This window comes from Colossoma macropomum, unplaced genomic scaffold (genome assembly GCF_904425465.1).
Source record: "Colossoma macropomum unplaced genomic scaffold, Colossoma_macropomum, whole genome shotgun sequence".
In the NCBI taxonomy this organism is placed as follows: Eukaryota; Metazoa; Chordata; class Actinopteri; order Characiformes; family Serrasalmidae; genus Colossoma; species Colossoma macropomum.
In genome coordinates, this window is record NW_023494787.1 from 30,316,497 (window position 1) to 30,332,304 (window position 15,808).

Here is a 15,808-nt window from a genome sequence, read left to right on the forward strand (position 1 = left end):
GTTTTAAAAAAATCAGGATACAAAAAGTGTTTCCATACTGAAAAAAAATGTTCCAAATGTATTTATTAAATATATTTTGCATTGTATGAAAATGGCCAATGTAAATATTATTTGTTAAATATATTTTTAAATGCATTTATTTGAATTCATTATCATATTCAATCGTATGTAGTTTTAACAAAGGTTACGAAGATAACTAAATGATACTGACTTCTGTGTTTTGTATTGTACTTTGCAATAACCATGTACATATTTGGTGATACAGCGCTCAAACTAAATGCATTTCAAATAAAAACATATAAAACCATAACTGTATGTAACACTTGCATTTGCCATCTTAAAGGTTCATTTGCCAATATTTAAAATTAAGATACTGGAATAGAAATTCATTTCAAAGGGTACTCCAAGCAATAAAATGCATTAGACATTACTTTGGAATATTCATATATTTTTAAATATATTTTGATAAATATATTTACTTTTATTACATACATTTCTATATGTAGTATTTCCCATACATTTTAAAACAAATGTATTTTAAAATATATTTGGCTAATATGGCAATATATTCTGAAAAACTTTTTAACTGTTTAGAATGTATTTTGGCTTGGATTGAAATGTATATGAAGTTTGATTTTCAAATGTATTATTGATGTAATATTGTATTTAAAATACATGTCTATATATATTTTTTTTCCATATGAGTTAAACCGTGCAACATGAATACGTGTGTTGTTAATTATTATTAGAGACTCGTATGTTATTTCATGAAACTAGATGACCAGCTGAGCACTGGACTGAACTGATGGTGCGGGATGTTGGAGGTGGCGCTGGTCGTGGTGCTGGGTGTGGCACCTACAGGCGCTATAAAAACGCCTTGATCTCACCACCCTTACTAACTTTCTCCTCCTGCAATACAGAAGCGGAAAAGAACAAAATGAGTCTGACAGCTAAAGACAAGGCCGTGGTCAAGGCTTTCTGGGGTAAAATTGGTGGAAAAGCTGACGCAATCGGCCACGAAGCTCTAGCGAGGTAAGAATGTAATTTTATCACATTGCCAGTGTTTACATTTGAAATTAAACAAATCAAAGCACCGCGTTTGAGAAAAAAAGAAAACTGTGTCCATGCCGGCCCACGAAGCCTTCTCCTCCTTCTCTCTACAGAATGTTCCTCGCTTACCCTCAGACCAAAACCTATTTCGCTCACTGGCCTGACCTCTCCCCCGGTTCTGAGCCTGTAAAGAAGCACGGCAAAACCGTGATTGGCGCCATCAGTGCGGCTGTGGAGAAGATGGATGACCTCGTTGGTGGACTGAGCTCCCTGAGCGATTTACATGCTTTTAAACTGCGCGTGGACCCCGGAAACTTCAAGGTAGGCCGTGACCACACTAGCGAAGCATTTGTGTAACATGAGGCCGTGGACGCGTAAGTAACTTAAGTAACATATTATGAATGTCTGAATTTGACATTTCTCCACGTCATCTGTGCTTTTTTTTCCCCAGATTTTGTCTCACAACATCCTTGTGGCTCTTGCCGTCAATTTCCCAGGTGATTTCACCCCTGAAGTGCACGTTTCCGTGGACAAGTTTCTCGCAGCCGTGTCTGCAGCTCTTGCTGATAAATACAGATAAATAAAACAAAGTAATCGATGTGTGGCTCGATGCACAGGTGTCTGCTACAGTCTGAATAAAGCAAATGCAAATTTTATCAAATAAAGTCATTTTAATGTGTCACATCTTTTGGTCAATAAGTTGATCTTGGACAACAGACGGTTCTTTCATTGTAGTGGTGGTGAACCTATAAATATGATTTGCACACACACATGTATATGCAGCTTTTAAACTTAAAAGAGTAAGTAACGGGTAAACCTGAAAGTTTATTTAACTTTTTAAATAATTTGTTATTTAACAAATGTAAAACGCAAATTATTCTTCTGTTAAACGTTTAATGAAGTTTAAGGAAGTGAAAAATTAACAAGGTTACTTACGTTTTTAGGTTTGTGCCAAACTTCAAAACTGTAAGACGCTGTACAAACTTCTCTTCATAAATGTGGTGTAGCTTGATCCTGCGGTTGATGGTGCTCGCTTAATCAAGAGGCAAGGGTATGTCGACATTCAGGACCATGAACAGCTCCTTCTGATATGGCGAGTTTTTCTTAGAGAACAAACAGTCTATTTTTTCAAAAAAAAAACATAAACGTGCCAAAAGTCTTCTAGAAGAACCACTTATGGCTTCCCAAAAAACTTTTCAATGGATAGTTACGTTTGATTAAAGGTTTTTGTGAATGAGAAGTTTAAGAGTTTATGCATTCTCAGAAAAAAAAGATACAAAGCAGTCATTGGGGCAGTAACCCTCTTCAATCATTTTACCATTACTCAATTTTAAACAACTTTTTTAGGTTACTCAATAAAATGATTTACAAAATGATATTCGTTTCAGAGGAAAAAAAAAGATGGCTCTTCAAGATGATTCTTCAACTATTTGCATGCTTGAATGATTCTATGCATGGTGAAATGGTTCTTCAGACTGGTGGAGAATGTTTTATAAAGATCTAAACAGAACCTTTTTTGCAAACGGCTCTAAAGAGCACCAAAAAGTAGTGTTGTGCTGTTACGAGAAGAATCCTTTTTGGTGCCATACACAACAATTTTTTTTTTTAAGTTTGTATATAGAACCTTATACAACACATTCCCCATCAATGTGAGCAACGATTCATCCATGCAACGAACCACTCAAGCAGGAAATTGCTCTATATAGAACTGATGGTTCTAAAGAGAATGATTTCCTTTACTAAAGAACCCTTGAAGAACCATCTTTTTAAAAGTGCACTGTTAGGAGTCTTTCACGTTTTAGCAGAGAGAGGAATTAAATCCAAATCTTCAGAAAAGGCATGTTGGAGGTTGGAGTTGACCACAGGGGGCGCCCAGCGGCGATTACACGCTTCCAAGCCGGCCCATTAGCTCTGTTCTCAGAGCGAGGATGGGCCACTTGTGCCTGATCGAAACGGGTCTTCAACTGTAGCGGAACCCAAATAAAATAAGAAGATTATACACGCCAACAAAGTGGCATTGGTACAGTCTGAGGGCAATAGGACAGGGGGTGAGGCCCCCTGGGCTCTAACCTTGCATTTGCCTGCTCTGACTTGAATGTAGCCTAATGATTCAGTGCTCAGTCTGAAGGAAGTGAACTGCAATGTTCAACTCAATACTCAACTCTTAGCTGACATTTTTATCCGGGTTCTGGAAGAGGCATTACGTCCTGCAATGAAAAAAAATGATCATGGATGAAAATATTTAGGTACATAAGCTTTTCTTGACAGGCGTATACATGCGAGTCACGCGAGGACCGTAAAACTGCAGTGCGATAAAACCAAAGCCAGTTAATTCAGGCTAACCAGGTTTGAGCGTAAAGCAACATGAACTAGATTGGACTCTGATCCTTATTTTATGGTTTATATCTAAACTTATAATTAATCACAACTTAAACATACTTTCTCATTTATTTGAGATGCTAAGTCATAAATTTAAGATACTATCTCATTATTTTATGTATGTACATGAGGAGAAAAAATCTAAAGAAAAACAAAAAAACATCTTTAGCATCTTACGATAATGAGATAAAATTTAAAATATTTAAAAATAATGACTTCGAATAAATAAATATATATGGAAATAATAACATGGCAAAATAATAGAACAAAAAATGCCTTGTCAGTTAAACCTAATCAAAGTTCTTTGAATACCAACCTTTTACCTTTTCTACAAGGACAACAAGATTCAGTTTTCCAGTTATATTACATTTATGGAATTTGCCAGACGTTACAGTTTTAATGGTGTTAGAAAGGCAGGTGAATGTTACTTTGAAAATATCCATTTCATATCCTCCTGGGTCAGGGGGGTGCTGGAGCCTATCCCATCTGCACATTGGTCATCTGCCCAGTGCAGGGAAAGACACACAGACATACACATTCAGACACACACACATACACATTCAGACACACACACATAGGGCCAATTTAGCCTCTCCAGTTCGCCTGATTCGCCTTTTTGGACTCTGGGAGGAAACCAGAGTGCCGGGAAGAAACACCCGAAGCACATATAAACACCACAAAAAGGTCCCTGGTCTCCCGGCCGGGGAATCAAACCCAGGCCCTTCTTGCTATCCAACCCATCAAAAAGCTTTATCAAGTTATTTGAGCAAAAGCCTTTAAGAAGTTCGGAGCAATGGAAGTTTGTAAAAAAAACACAAATATTTCTTTTTTAAAATAAAGAACATAAGTTTGATAAACAGTATCTAATGAGTTCATATGAAATTGCTCTACAAACTTCTGGTCCTAAATTGAGACAACTGTGTAAATGTTTTGCTGAATACATCATATTATTGGATTAGATTAAATCAGATTTCATTTATCTGTTATCGAACAACAACAGGACATTTCTTGCATAATAGACAAATCACGGTGTGCTAGGCATAATACATTAAATGAATGGTTATGAATCTTATCAACAAAGGGTCAGTGTGGCTGCTGAATCACTTTTAGTGAATGATCTGTTTGTGAAACAGAGCAGCTTTAAACCAAATGTTTTGACCAAAAATCAAATTACACTTTTTAGTTATATAGTTTGTATACAAAAAATGTGAAGCTTAACAATGCGATCATATTCATCTGAACTGCATTCTAACACAATCTAACCTTTATTAACTTTTCACTCATTGTATGCTACGTAGCTGTATAATTTATCTGTAATCTTTGCATATGCAAAATATTATTGTATATTGAACATCTGAATACACTTATTTTTCTGACAATGTTTTGCAATGCACCTGTCCAGGGTGTATCCTGTCTTCTGCCTAATGACAGCTGGGATGGGATAGCCTCCCAACCCCCACCCCCGGCAAGAAACAGAAGAATAAGCAGTTTATATGACGTGTGTGTGTTATGCAGTGTAGACAATAATTTTCAAACATTAACACGAAACACAATCACAGGACACAAAAGAAGTTTCAAAGTATATGAAAATCGAGATTGTCTGTAAATCTCTGATTCCTCAAATGATCCATTCAGCTTCAAACAAGTATTCAGTAATACAGAAAGTCATCTGACATGTTTTACCATTATTACCTGAGCTTCAGACTGCATCGACCTTACATTGGTTTATCATTTCAGTGACATTTATAACATTTTCATTTACATGCAAACATTTATGCCAAAAATTTGTGTGCAAGGGTAGGGAACACCAAACTATGCAGAGCAGGAAGGGAAGCAGGGGGTATTTTACAAAGCAGGGTTTAGCCAGGTAATGTAATCCTAAATGTAAAGCCTGTCCAATTGGAGAAGAGGACAAACAATCCTATTGTACAGTCCTGAACTTTGATCTTGGTGTATCTGGCTACATAAGACATCAGGTTTTGTAAAGTACCACCCATTCTAATTTCGAAAAATTATTTGATCATTTGAAAATATATCTGATGTGATGTACTCAAAAAAGTACAACCCCATTTCTAAAAAAGTTGGGACGCTGTGCAAAATGTAAACAAAAACAAAATGCAATGATGTGCAAATCATTTAAATCCTATATTTTATTGAAAATAGTACAAATACAACATATCAAATGTTCAAACTGAGAAATTTTATTGTTTTGGAAAAATATATGCCCATTTTGAATTGTTGGAACAGGGGCAAAAGTTGGGAAGGGGGCAAGAAAAGGCTGGTAAAGTTGTGTAATGCTAAATTAAACATGGTGGTTAATTGGCAACAGGTCAGTAACATGATTGTGTATAAAAGAGCATCCCAGAGAAGTCTTTCAGAAGCAAAAATGAGGAGGGATTCACCACTCTGTGAAAGACTGCACAATCAAATAGTGCAACATTTCAAGAATAATGTTTCTTAATACAAAATAGCAAGGAACCTGTGGATTTCATCATCTACAGTACATAGTAACATTAAAAGATTCAGAGAATCTGGAGAAATCTCTGTATGCAAGGGACAAAGCCAAAAACCAGCCTTGACTAGCCAAGATCTTTGGGCCCTCGGGCGGCACTGCATTAAAAACATGATTCTGTAATGGAATTCACTGCAGGAACACTTCTAAAAAAACTCTGTGAACACTGTTTGTCACTGCATCCACAAATACAGGTTAAAACTCTAAAACTCAAAGAAGAAATCAAATATAAAAATGATCCAGAAATGCTGCCACCTTCTCTGGGCCCAAGCCCACTTAAAATGGACTGAGGTGAAGTGGAGAAGTGTCCTGTGGTCCGACGAATCAACATTTGAAATTCTTTTTGGAAATCATGGACACTGTGTCCTCTGGGCTAAAGACCACTCAGCTTGTTATCAGTGCACAGTTCAAAAGTCAGTACTCATGAGGGTATAGCGGTGCATTAGTGCACATGGCATGGGTGACGCACATCTGTGAAGGCACCATTAATGCTGAATGATATTTACAGGTTTTGGCAACATATGCTGCCATCCAGACGGCATGTCTTCTGCAAGTATTACAACAGCATTGCTCTGTATTAAAAGAGTGCGGGTGCTAAACTGGCCTGCCAACAGTCCAGACCTGTCACCCACTGATAACATTTGCCGCATTATGAAATAAAAAATACGACCTTGAAATGTTCAGCAGCTAAAATCCTATGTTAAACAAAAATGGGAAAATATTTCACTTTCAAAACTACAGTAATTGGTCTCCTTAGTTCCCAAACACTTACAGAGTGCTGTTAAAAGAAGAGGTGATGAAACACAGTGGTGAACATGCCCCTGTCCCAACTTTATGAATTCAGTGCCAATGCAAATACAAATATTTTCAGCCATGAAATTATCCCTTTTTACTCAAGATAACCATACCAGAAAAGCTAACACTAGATGGCTGGCTAGCTAGCTAGCACTCACTCTTTCTCTCTCCCCCATTCGTAGTTCATGCCTACTGACCATTTTTTTTCTTCATTATTCAGTCAAATATATTAAGTTTGTGTGAGTCATAATAGTGTGTTGATGTATAATTTGTGCGTCACAGAACTCAATAAAATAACAAATGCAAATAAAAACTCTGGAAATGTCATATAACCTGATTTTTTTATCTTACAACAGTGCATATATTTAAGTATTGCCTAAAGACCATCTGAACTACTTTTTAGAGTGTGTGCAGGGCGGAGAGGTACATGCAGGGCGGTGTAAGGAAAAATAGTACCCAAAGAAAACAAAATTTGGTGAAATTATCACTATTTTACAATTATTGGCATGACATATTAAACACACGTAAGCTCATTGGTCATTTTGGATAGCAGATAAAACGGTGATATTGGACCTAAGGATGTCTGGTTCCTAGTACTACAATGTTGAACAATTTTGACTCTGTAAATTTTTTCTAGAAAGGGGCATTTCACACCAAACCACTCTGAATGATTTTGTTTACATCTAAGCCATTGAATGATTAAGTAATTTAGCAAAATTGGTGGAGTTCCTCTTTAAGAGTCAGAAGACGTTGTCGAAGTTGTCTCAGCACTAAGAAAGATTTATTATTTTTTCAGTGGTGTTCAAAAGGAGAATGATAAAGACACACACACACAGACACATACACACACACACACACACACACACACATACACACACACCTCGAGTGATTTGGAGAAAACTTTACGTACGACAGTATAAGTATTATGCATTTTTCTGTATTTTACAAAAGGTAAACTCATATTTAACAACTGAAAAAATACCATGGCATAACATGCGTAAAAGGTTTTTTAAAATATTTTCTGAAATTCCTCAGGACTGCATTCCTGACTTTTTAATTGTGGGATAACTTTGACACACCTTAGATCAATTGATTTCCCTTTAAACCTCTCAACCTTATATTTTAAATAAAAAAAAATGAAGCATCTCAAGATTAGTTCATCGAGTGATTTTATTAAGACATGGCTCTGTCAGAGAAGAACTGCGTCAGTCGACGGTCTTTTCCTATTGGTAGTTTAGCGGTATCTCTCAGCCAGACACCAGGCCACGTTCTGCAGGAACTTGTCCAAAGACACGTGAACTTCAGGAGTGAAGTCAGCAGGGAACAGCATGGCCACGACCACAATGAGGTTGTGCGCCAGGATCTGAGATTGAAGAGAAATAGAATGTTGTTTTAAGAGAATAGTGAATATGATGTCTGTTTAGCTGTAATTTGAATATTTATACTGTTCGTCACAATCACGTGTATTTGAAAGTAGACCTACCTTAAAGTTAGCAGGGTCCACTCTAAGTTTGGAAGCGTGCAGTTCGCTGAGCTGAGACAGAGCTCCAGGAAGGTCGTCAATATGGGCCACTGCATCGGCGACGGCACCCATGATGGTCTTTCCATGCTTCTTCACTGGAGCGGATCCAGGACTCAGGTCAGACCAGTGGGAGAAGTAGGTTTTGGTCTGGGGGTACACGGTGAGCATCCTGATGGAGAAAATACAGATTAGCCGTGCAACTTACAAAAACCAAACCTAAAAGAGCAGCCCGGTAAAACTGGTCTAAATGTTAAATAATGTAATTTACGAAATTATGTTTAACGAAGAAAATAGAACCAGAAAAGTGCCTTAAGAAGCCGGTGCTACCTTAACCATGTGTAAAAACTCCATTGCATGTACCCGAGTATTTTTCGGTGAACGACAACGCTAAAATACACAGAATGGAATTACCTGCCAAAGGCTTCAGCTCCGATCTCATCAGCCTTGGAGGAGATTTTGCCCCAAAGGCCTCTCACCACAGACACGTCCTTAGCAGTGAGACTCATCGCTACGTCTTCTTCTTCTCAAATCAGGATGTATTCAGAAAAAAGCTCCTGGTGATTTTTGAAATTTTCAGCACTTTTATATTAAACCAATAACGGACCCACCCAGCCCTCCAGTCCAAACCACACCTCTGACGCACGTTACTGCTGATCTCCACCCAGCTTTACCAAAACCTTGCCAGTTTTTACTGTGGTATAATTTAGATAACGAAAATTATTTCTTTCGCGTATTACACGTTATCTATGGGCAATTTGCTTCAAACTGCCCTCAATCACATTTTAAATACTGAGACTTGCAAGCCTCGTATGTGGTGCCTTTCACTAATAAAACACAAGTGAAAATAAATGCACATTTAGTAAAGACAACGGATCTATTTAGAACCATGAACGCTAAAAAAAAACCATTTGCATGCTTTAATGGTTCTCTACATGGTGAATTTGTTCTTCAGACTGATGGAGAATGTGTTGTATATGGTTCTATATAGACCCCTTTTGGAAATGGTTCTACAAAGCATCACAAAGCCTTCTTCTATTGTTAGAAACATGACATCGCAACAATAGCAGAACCCTTTAGGTTTTTATTTTTTTACATAATTGTTTTTACGTGTAGAGTTCTGTCTACTTGCGAGAATGGCGACATGCTCTTCCAACACTATTTTCATAAATGATCCGCATTTACTGCTTAGATTTTTTTCACAGATATCCTGCAAATGTATTCTGTGCTATACATCTTGCATATCCGCTTTGAAGGAAGTTTGATTTGATCATTTTCTCATATTTTATCATTTTGCATCCCGCTTGCTTTTTTATTCGCTTAAATTATTTCAATCTTGACACTGTGTAAAATAAATTACTTTGCAAGATACTTAAACAAGTTTTAGCAAAAAGTCAAACTCCATGGGAAGCCATAATCCAATGTCATTTTGTGTTATTTTCAAGTGTATGTCGTGCATTCACTCGCAGCAGTTCAATTTTGTATAACTTGTGGATTTTGAACGCTTAATCATACTTAAAAATAAAACCCTGATAAGAAAATGAATATATTTGGCAACATAATTTGGACTTAATCCGATCACTGCTGTCCAGACACGTATTCCTGTCGTCCAGAAGAAATGAGCCAATCAAATTGTGCTCTTTCTGGAGGGCGGAGACGTTCAACTTCAATAAATTGTGCCCGTTCTCTGTACTATGCAAGGGATTTATACTGCACGCCTTCAAGCAAGTTAGTGAAGAGTCCCTAAACCGTCAGTATGGTTGAGTGGACAGATGCCGAGCGCAGTGCCATCACTGGCCTGTGGGGAAAGATCAGTGTCGACGAAATGGGACCTCAGGCCCTAGCCAGGTAGCTCTCTATGTTTTCATGAGTATTTACATGTTAATTGACTTGTTCTGTAAGAGCTTATTACTTCAGAACCTCTTTATTCTTCATTCTTCTGCATTCCAGGCTCCTGATCGTGTTTCCATGGACTCAGAGGTACTTCGCTTCCTTTGGTAACCTTTCCAGCCCCGCCGCTATCATGGGCAACCCTAAAGTGGCTGCTCACGGTAAGGTCGTCATGGGTGGGCTGGACAGAGCCGTGAAGAACCTGGACAACGTCAAGGCCACCTACGCCCAGCTCAGTAAGCTGCACTCTGAGAAACTGCACGTGGATCCCGACAACTTCGTGGTAAATTTCCGTGCTTCTACGTTGTTTCATAAAGCCCAATAATAGCATTTACCTCAGTGCTGAATAAGCGATGGTAGATTATTGCCTGTGTGTTAATCATTTTTGCTTATTTCTCTGTTTCTGTAGCTTCTTGCTGACTGCATCACCGTATGTGCGGCCATGAAGTTCGGACCCTCTGCCTTCACCCCTGATGTGCAGGAGGCTTGGCAGAAGTTCCTGTGTGTGGTGGTGGCTGCTCTGAGGAGGCAGTACCACTAGTGTAACTCTCAACGAAGACCAATTCACTACACAAAGCTGTTGAAAAAAATGATTACAGCAACAAACGAATAAAACCATTTTAAACGCACCTTACTAGTTCTGTTATTTTTCTATTTGTGCTTTAATGTATTATGGATTATGGATGTCATGCATTATGCAAGTAATGCATTATTTATTCTAACTTCACCTCCAGCTAATTTATTAGCTAAATGTAGTTAAACACTGCGCCATGTTGACTGCATGGTAGGTTTTCAGTCACTGAAAAGATGGATAGATGCCATTTGTTTCGAAAATGCTTTGGCTTAAATATTTTTTGTGGGTTGTTAGTGAACATTGACTGGCGCCATGTGTAACTAATGGAAACTGCTAATACAGTCTAGCAAAGGCTAATTTTATGGCCTTAATCTTAAATTTTGCACATTAATGGAGTTAGCTGAATTTCTGTTGCAATTTGTGGAGATCATTGTCTCTGTAACCCAGTGAGTACAAAACTTGCCAATGTTTCAATGCACAATAAACAAATTAATGGAATCTCGATCTCTCTACATACAGTATTTAAATCAGAATTGACGCACTATATCTGTTATATGGAGTAGTTGAAAACGGAGCGAAAGCTGCATTAGAAACTTTTCTCACGTAGTGTTTTAAAGCCTCTGCAGACGACACATTTTATACTTTATACTCGTTTAAGTACAAACTATGTTAGAAACAAAGTGAAAATTCGATTACCCCAAAGATTAGAAAGAAATAACCCCAGCCAGCAGGGAACGTTCCCCCAGCTTTGGCTAACATTACCTACAAGTTCTAATCATGTTTTAAGAAAACTTTTAATATAGCCTAATGTTCGAAGGACCTTTCAATGATGTTTATCATTTCAAATAATGTTGCTATAAGTTAACATGTCAACTGAGGCATCTTGTTTTTACTTACAACATTCAGAAGATGTTTTGTTATTGTGAGGGCCACAGATTATGACATGATGCGTAACATTCTCAGAACTTTTTAGAACAAAAGATTTCTAGCTGGGAACGGTACAAACATGGACGAATTATGCCTATCTAAGCCCCGCAGAGCGGCATCGTAATTTCGATATGCGACTTGAGGAGGGAAAACACGGGAACTCAATTAACCGGAACAGGTGCAACGTTCTCCTCTCTGCGTCTCTCGCTAAGCTCATGTCTCTGAACACATCAGGATTGCAGTGCTGTTGCGGCCGGAGCCGCTCTGGGGTGCATTTCCCGCACAACGACGGAGGGTCGCACTGAATTAACATAGCTCGATATCGTTCAACTAAACCTGCTGAATAAATAAATAAATAAATACACCATTAAGTGTTTATTTTGGTTCCTTTTTTTGTAATGTGTAATTCGTTTTGTAATGTGTTTTGACATTTTTTAATGGGTTGACATCACAGTGTAAAGGATCCTAATGGTTTAACAAGTGACCAATGGCTGATTCTAAATGCATTTGACGGTTTCGTAAAGGGATCTAATGCTGTTCTACAGGAAGACATTGAGCCAATTCCCATTAGAAAGCAAAATCGTAATGGTTTCTAGTGGTCCTTTTTTAGCATGGAACTGACATCCGAAGTACGACGGTTTCCCAAAACGTGTTGGTTCCACTGTAGTTTGAATCATCTTATAGTCCGAACTACAGTGTTTCCAGATGTGTTCGTTCTGACCTTCACAGCGGGAAACTAATTTACAAACTCACACATTTTGTAATATTATGCCAAAATAAGACAGTTGTGACTATAATTAATTTATTATTTAGTTTGTGCGTACATACACAACAGGTGTAATATTAATAGAATTAACAATTAAAACGGAAAAAAAGGAATTAAAACAATAGCCTAATAATAACAGGCAATGCTTCTTGTAGAAGAAAAAAATAGAGGAACTGCTGGCTAGTTCAATAGATTTATAGGCTCCATCTGCACATACGTAAAAAGAAAAAACAGTTATCAATACACAGCTCGACATTTTTTAACAGCCATATAAATAGAAAAGACCTGGCTTTTATTTTACTTTTAACTTCATTCATTGTTTAGGACAAAACTTTAAACATCTATTCAAACACCTCAGTGTCACTGCTGGACTGATATCCAGCCGACAGCGTCCTGTAGGCAGCGTCCTGTGACCACTGAGTATGCAGAGAAACAGATGGACTACAGTCTGTAATTATAGAACTACAAAGTGCACCTATACAGTAAGTGGAGCTGATAAAACGGACAATGAGTGTAGGAACAAGGAGGTGGTCATAATGTTACACCTGATCAGTGTATATTTTGGTTTTCTGACATTTAAGTTAACCTATATTTTGCCCTGGTGATCTTTGTGCCTATGGTGATATCCACAACCTAACATAAAATAAAACGTAGAGTATTTCAGTAGGATTTTTTCGCCATATGATCATGAACTTATGCAGGCTGTTTCATTATATAGCAGTGTATAGATAGATATAGATATAGATAGACAGCATATAAACTTTGTTGGCCAGCTTCTTGGACAAGGATTATGCATAGTTCTGGAAATCACAGGATTTTAAATGGAGATTTTACATTAAAAGGAAAAAAAATGACTAGGCTTGAAACAAAGTCCATGACTAGGCTCAATTCCTGGCCTTACGAGTTGGCTTTGTTTAACTGATTATCGCTACAATAAAGCTAATTTCCACTTGTATCTCTATGTGATTGTTACAGAGTGTATGTAATGGTGTGCATAACAGTGTATTCACTTTCACATACAAAGTTTGATACTCCTTGGGACAGTTGTAGTTTATAAACTGACATTTAAAGCATGTAAGATGTGCATGTAAAATACTTTATTTAGTATTTTGCAGTTTTTTCAGTGAATCCTCTGGTATTGGTGTTTAAAGTTAAAGGCTGTCTCGAAATATTATTGTAGAAACCTGTTAGCTGTCTGGGAAACTGGTTGTTAAAAATGTAGGAAGCTGTAAAAATTAAGAAATGCTCTATGATGAACAGAGCTGCAGACGATTATATTAAAATAGAAAAAGCTGTATAATATTGAGAATAAACTTTCAGAATGTCCAGAATGCCTCATGTTTGAAAGACAATGATCAAGTAGCTATTCATAGTAATTTATATTAAGAAATTAATATAAATAATTGTGTTCATTATATAATAACATTAAGTATTTTTGTCATGTCGTAATTTCTTTTTGTTCCCAAAGTATTTTCCCTTCTGAACAAACCTTTGGTTTATGTTTTAGTGTCTAGTTTATAATATTTCAGTCAACACTGTCATTATATGACAAGTGATTCCAAAGTTTTAAACGGTAGTTCAACAGCAAGCTTTCTATATTTTTTGTAATACCTTTCTGTAAAGGGCTTTTAGAGGCATTATACACTTTAGAGGTCTGGTTCCTGTCACCACCGCTCTGAACAATTTTGACTGATTACGTTTCTCTAGAACCACTCTGAATTACTTTGTTTACATGTTTACATTTAATTATGTCAAAATTTGAATCCGCTTAAAAGATCCAAATGCTATTCTGTGGCCTTCAAAGCAGCTATGTCAAGTACAGTCACATATGCAGTTCTGTGCAAGTGTCTTACACATCCAAGAAAATTGTTAGCAACTATTTATCTCATCAGTGAGTATATTTTTACTGTTACAAATGTAGCAATTCTAATAATATAATATTAGAGTACATGAATATAAGTAACAAGACTTTCTTGTTTTTAAAAATGTGAGATGTTATGAGATAATGACACAGCCAAAGTATGGACATGTCCTCCACGACAGTACACCTGATTTTGACTTTTGATTAATCCATAATCAAAAGCTAATCAGTACAATTTTATAAGTTTTGAATATGTAGATCTGAAATCTGTGTTTTTGTGTGCATAGTAAAGATCTCTCCAAAATAATGAATCTTATTTAATATAAAAGAATTATGAAACTTTCTGTATAGTATGTTTCCAGTTTTATCATCTTATTACTAAACCAAACTGAATTTAATCTGTTCTTGTATTAGACCATTTTATTATTTACAGGTGCTGTAAGGAAGATTCCAAAAAAGCTACCAATGTGGAAACTAAATGCAGAAACAGTTGGTTTGTAGCTTGTGTTGGGCATTTCATAAGCATTATGTATTCTTAAGTATTATATATTCTTAATTATCTGGAACTGCACTTAATTTCATGATGATTCAGATTCATTTTAAGAATGTGAGTTTTATAAAATAAAGTTTCATTAACAGTGTCTTGTGTCTCCTTTGTGTTTGGGTCCCAAACCAGAGCTAAAGTCTTGCTTGTAATAAGAGCGAAGTGTATTTTGTAACCATAATAGTGCAAAAAATTGACTACTAATGAATGTTTTGTCCTTTAAGTGTGTGTGTGTGTGTGTGTGTGTGTGTGTGTGTGTGTGTGTGTGTGTGTGTGCGCGTGCGTGCGTGTGTAATTTAGATTTAGTTTTAGCTCTGTACGTGTGGTTTAGCTAATAATACAATGATCATTTTCATGTATATACATATATTACTTACAACAGTAAACATCTATTCATACCATAAAATTCAAATATTCAAGAAAATTATGTTAATTAAGCACAAAAACCGGGCCAAGTCTGCTGGCCCAACTTTAGGCCGATGTCAAAAAGACACTGGCCCTAGTCTGGCGAACGGATTAGGCCCAGCTTCACGCCAGCACGCATTGGCTGTCTGGGTAACGACGACTTATTTCACTCGCAAACGTATTTTTTTTAACTTGATTCCAGTTTCTGTGGTGGAAAATACATCAGAGGGAACAGCAGTTGTCTTTAGCAGAGAGCATTTAGAGAAATCCACTTCGCGTTTTTTCACTGGTCTTGAGAAGTCTTCGTCGGGTTTTAGCTTAGTTTGTAGAGTTGTTCAACTTTGCTTCAAAACAGTTAGCCACAGCTTCAGGACTTCTGGTACTGAATGAATAACCTTAATCACATAAGCAATGAGTTTTGCTGACGCCGTGTGACGCAACGCCGCAAATCCAAACAACACAAAAGGGCGGAGAGGTACATGCAGGGCGGTGTAAGGAAAAATTGTACCCAAAGAAAACAAAATTTGGTGAAAGTATCACTATTTTACCATTATTGGCGTGACATATTAAACTTATAAGACACACG

The 15,808-nt window shown here is 37.0% G+C and overlaps 3 protein-coding genes across 3 annotated transcripts; 2 read left to right on the forward strand and 1 right to left on the reverse strand.

Moving 5' to 3' along the window:
• Positions 1-809: 809 nt before the first annotated feature.
• Positions 810-1,734, forward strand: LOC118805784 (hemoglobin subunit alpha-like). Its single transcript, XM_036566842.1, has 3 exons — positions 810-1,032; positions 1,164-1,371; positions 1,502-1,734. The coding sequence occupies exons 1-3, from the start codon at positions 938-940 to the stop codon at positions 1,628-1,630; spliced, it is 432 nt and encodes a 143-aa protein (XP_036422735.1). The 5' UTR covers positions 810-937; the 3' UTR covers positions 1,631-1,734.
• A 6,150-nt stretch (positions 1,735-7,884) lies between these two features.
• On the reverse strand, positions 7,885-8,826 carry LOC118805787 (hemoglobin subunit alpha-like). Its single transcript, XM_036566846.1, has 3 exons — positions 8,670-8,826; positions 8,220-8,427; positions 7,885-8,099 (listed from the first exon to the last, which is right to left on the reverse strand). Exons 1-3 carry the CDS (start codon positions 8,762-8,764, stop codon positions 7,971-7,973), a joined length of 432 nt encoding a protein of 143 aa, XP_036422739.1. The 5' UTR covers positions 8,765-8,826; the 3' UTR covers positions 7,885-7,970.
• Positions 8,827-9,957: 1,131 nt separating this feature from the next.
• LOC118805785 (hemoglobin subunit beta-like) lies at positions 9,958-10,774 on the forward strand. The gene is made up of 3 exons (XM_036566844.1): positions 9,958-10,103; positions 10,206-10,428; positions 10,555-10,774. Exons 1-3 carry the CDS (start codon positions 10,012-10,014, stop codon positions 10,684-10,686), a joined length of 447 nt encoding a protein of 148 aa, XP_036422737.1. The 5' UTR covers positions 9,958-10,011; the 3' UTR covers positions 10,687-10,774.
• Positions 10,775-15,808: the final 5,034 nt, after the last annotated feature.

Coding starts and splice junctions, on each gene's coding strand:
- LOC118805785 (XM_036566844.1), top strand. CDS start 10,012: ATGGTTGAGTGGACAGATGCCGAGCGCAGTGCCATCACTGGCCTGTGG. Junction 10,104..10,205: donor GGACCTCAGGCCCTAGCCAG/GTAGCTCTCTAT, acceptor TCTGCATTCCAG/GCTCCTGATCGTGTTTCCAT. Junction 10,429..10,554: donor TGGATCCCGACAACTTCGTG/GTAAATTTCCGT, acceptor CTGTTTCTGTAG/CTTCTTGCTGACTGCATCAC.
- LOC118805787 (XM_036566846.1), bottom strand. CDS start 8,764: ATGAGTCTCACTGCTAAGGACGTGTCTGTGGTGAGAGGCCTTTGGGGC. Junction 8,428..8,669: donor GGAGCTGAAGCCTTTGGCAG/GTAATTCCATTC, acceptor TTTCTCCATCAG/GATGCTCACCGTGTACCCCC. Junction 8,100..8,219: donor TGGACCCTGCTAACTTTAAG/GTAGGTCTACTT, acceptor CTTCAATCTCAG/ATCCTGGCGCACAACCTCAT.
- LOC118805784 (XM_036566842.1), top strand. CDS start 938: ATGAGTCTGACAGCTAAAGACAAGGCCGTGGTCAAGGCTTTCTGGGGT. Junction 1,033..1,163: donor GGCCACGAAGCTCTAGCGAG/GTAAGAATGTAA, acceptor TTCTCTCTACAG/AATGTTCCTCGCTTACCCTC. Junction 1,372..1,501: donor TGGACCCCGGAAACTTCAAG/GTAGGCCGTGAC, acceptor TTTTTTCCCCAG/ATTTTGTCTCACAACATCCT.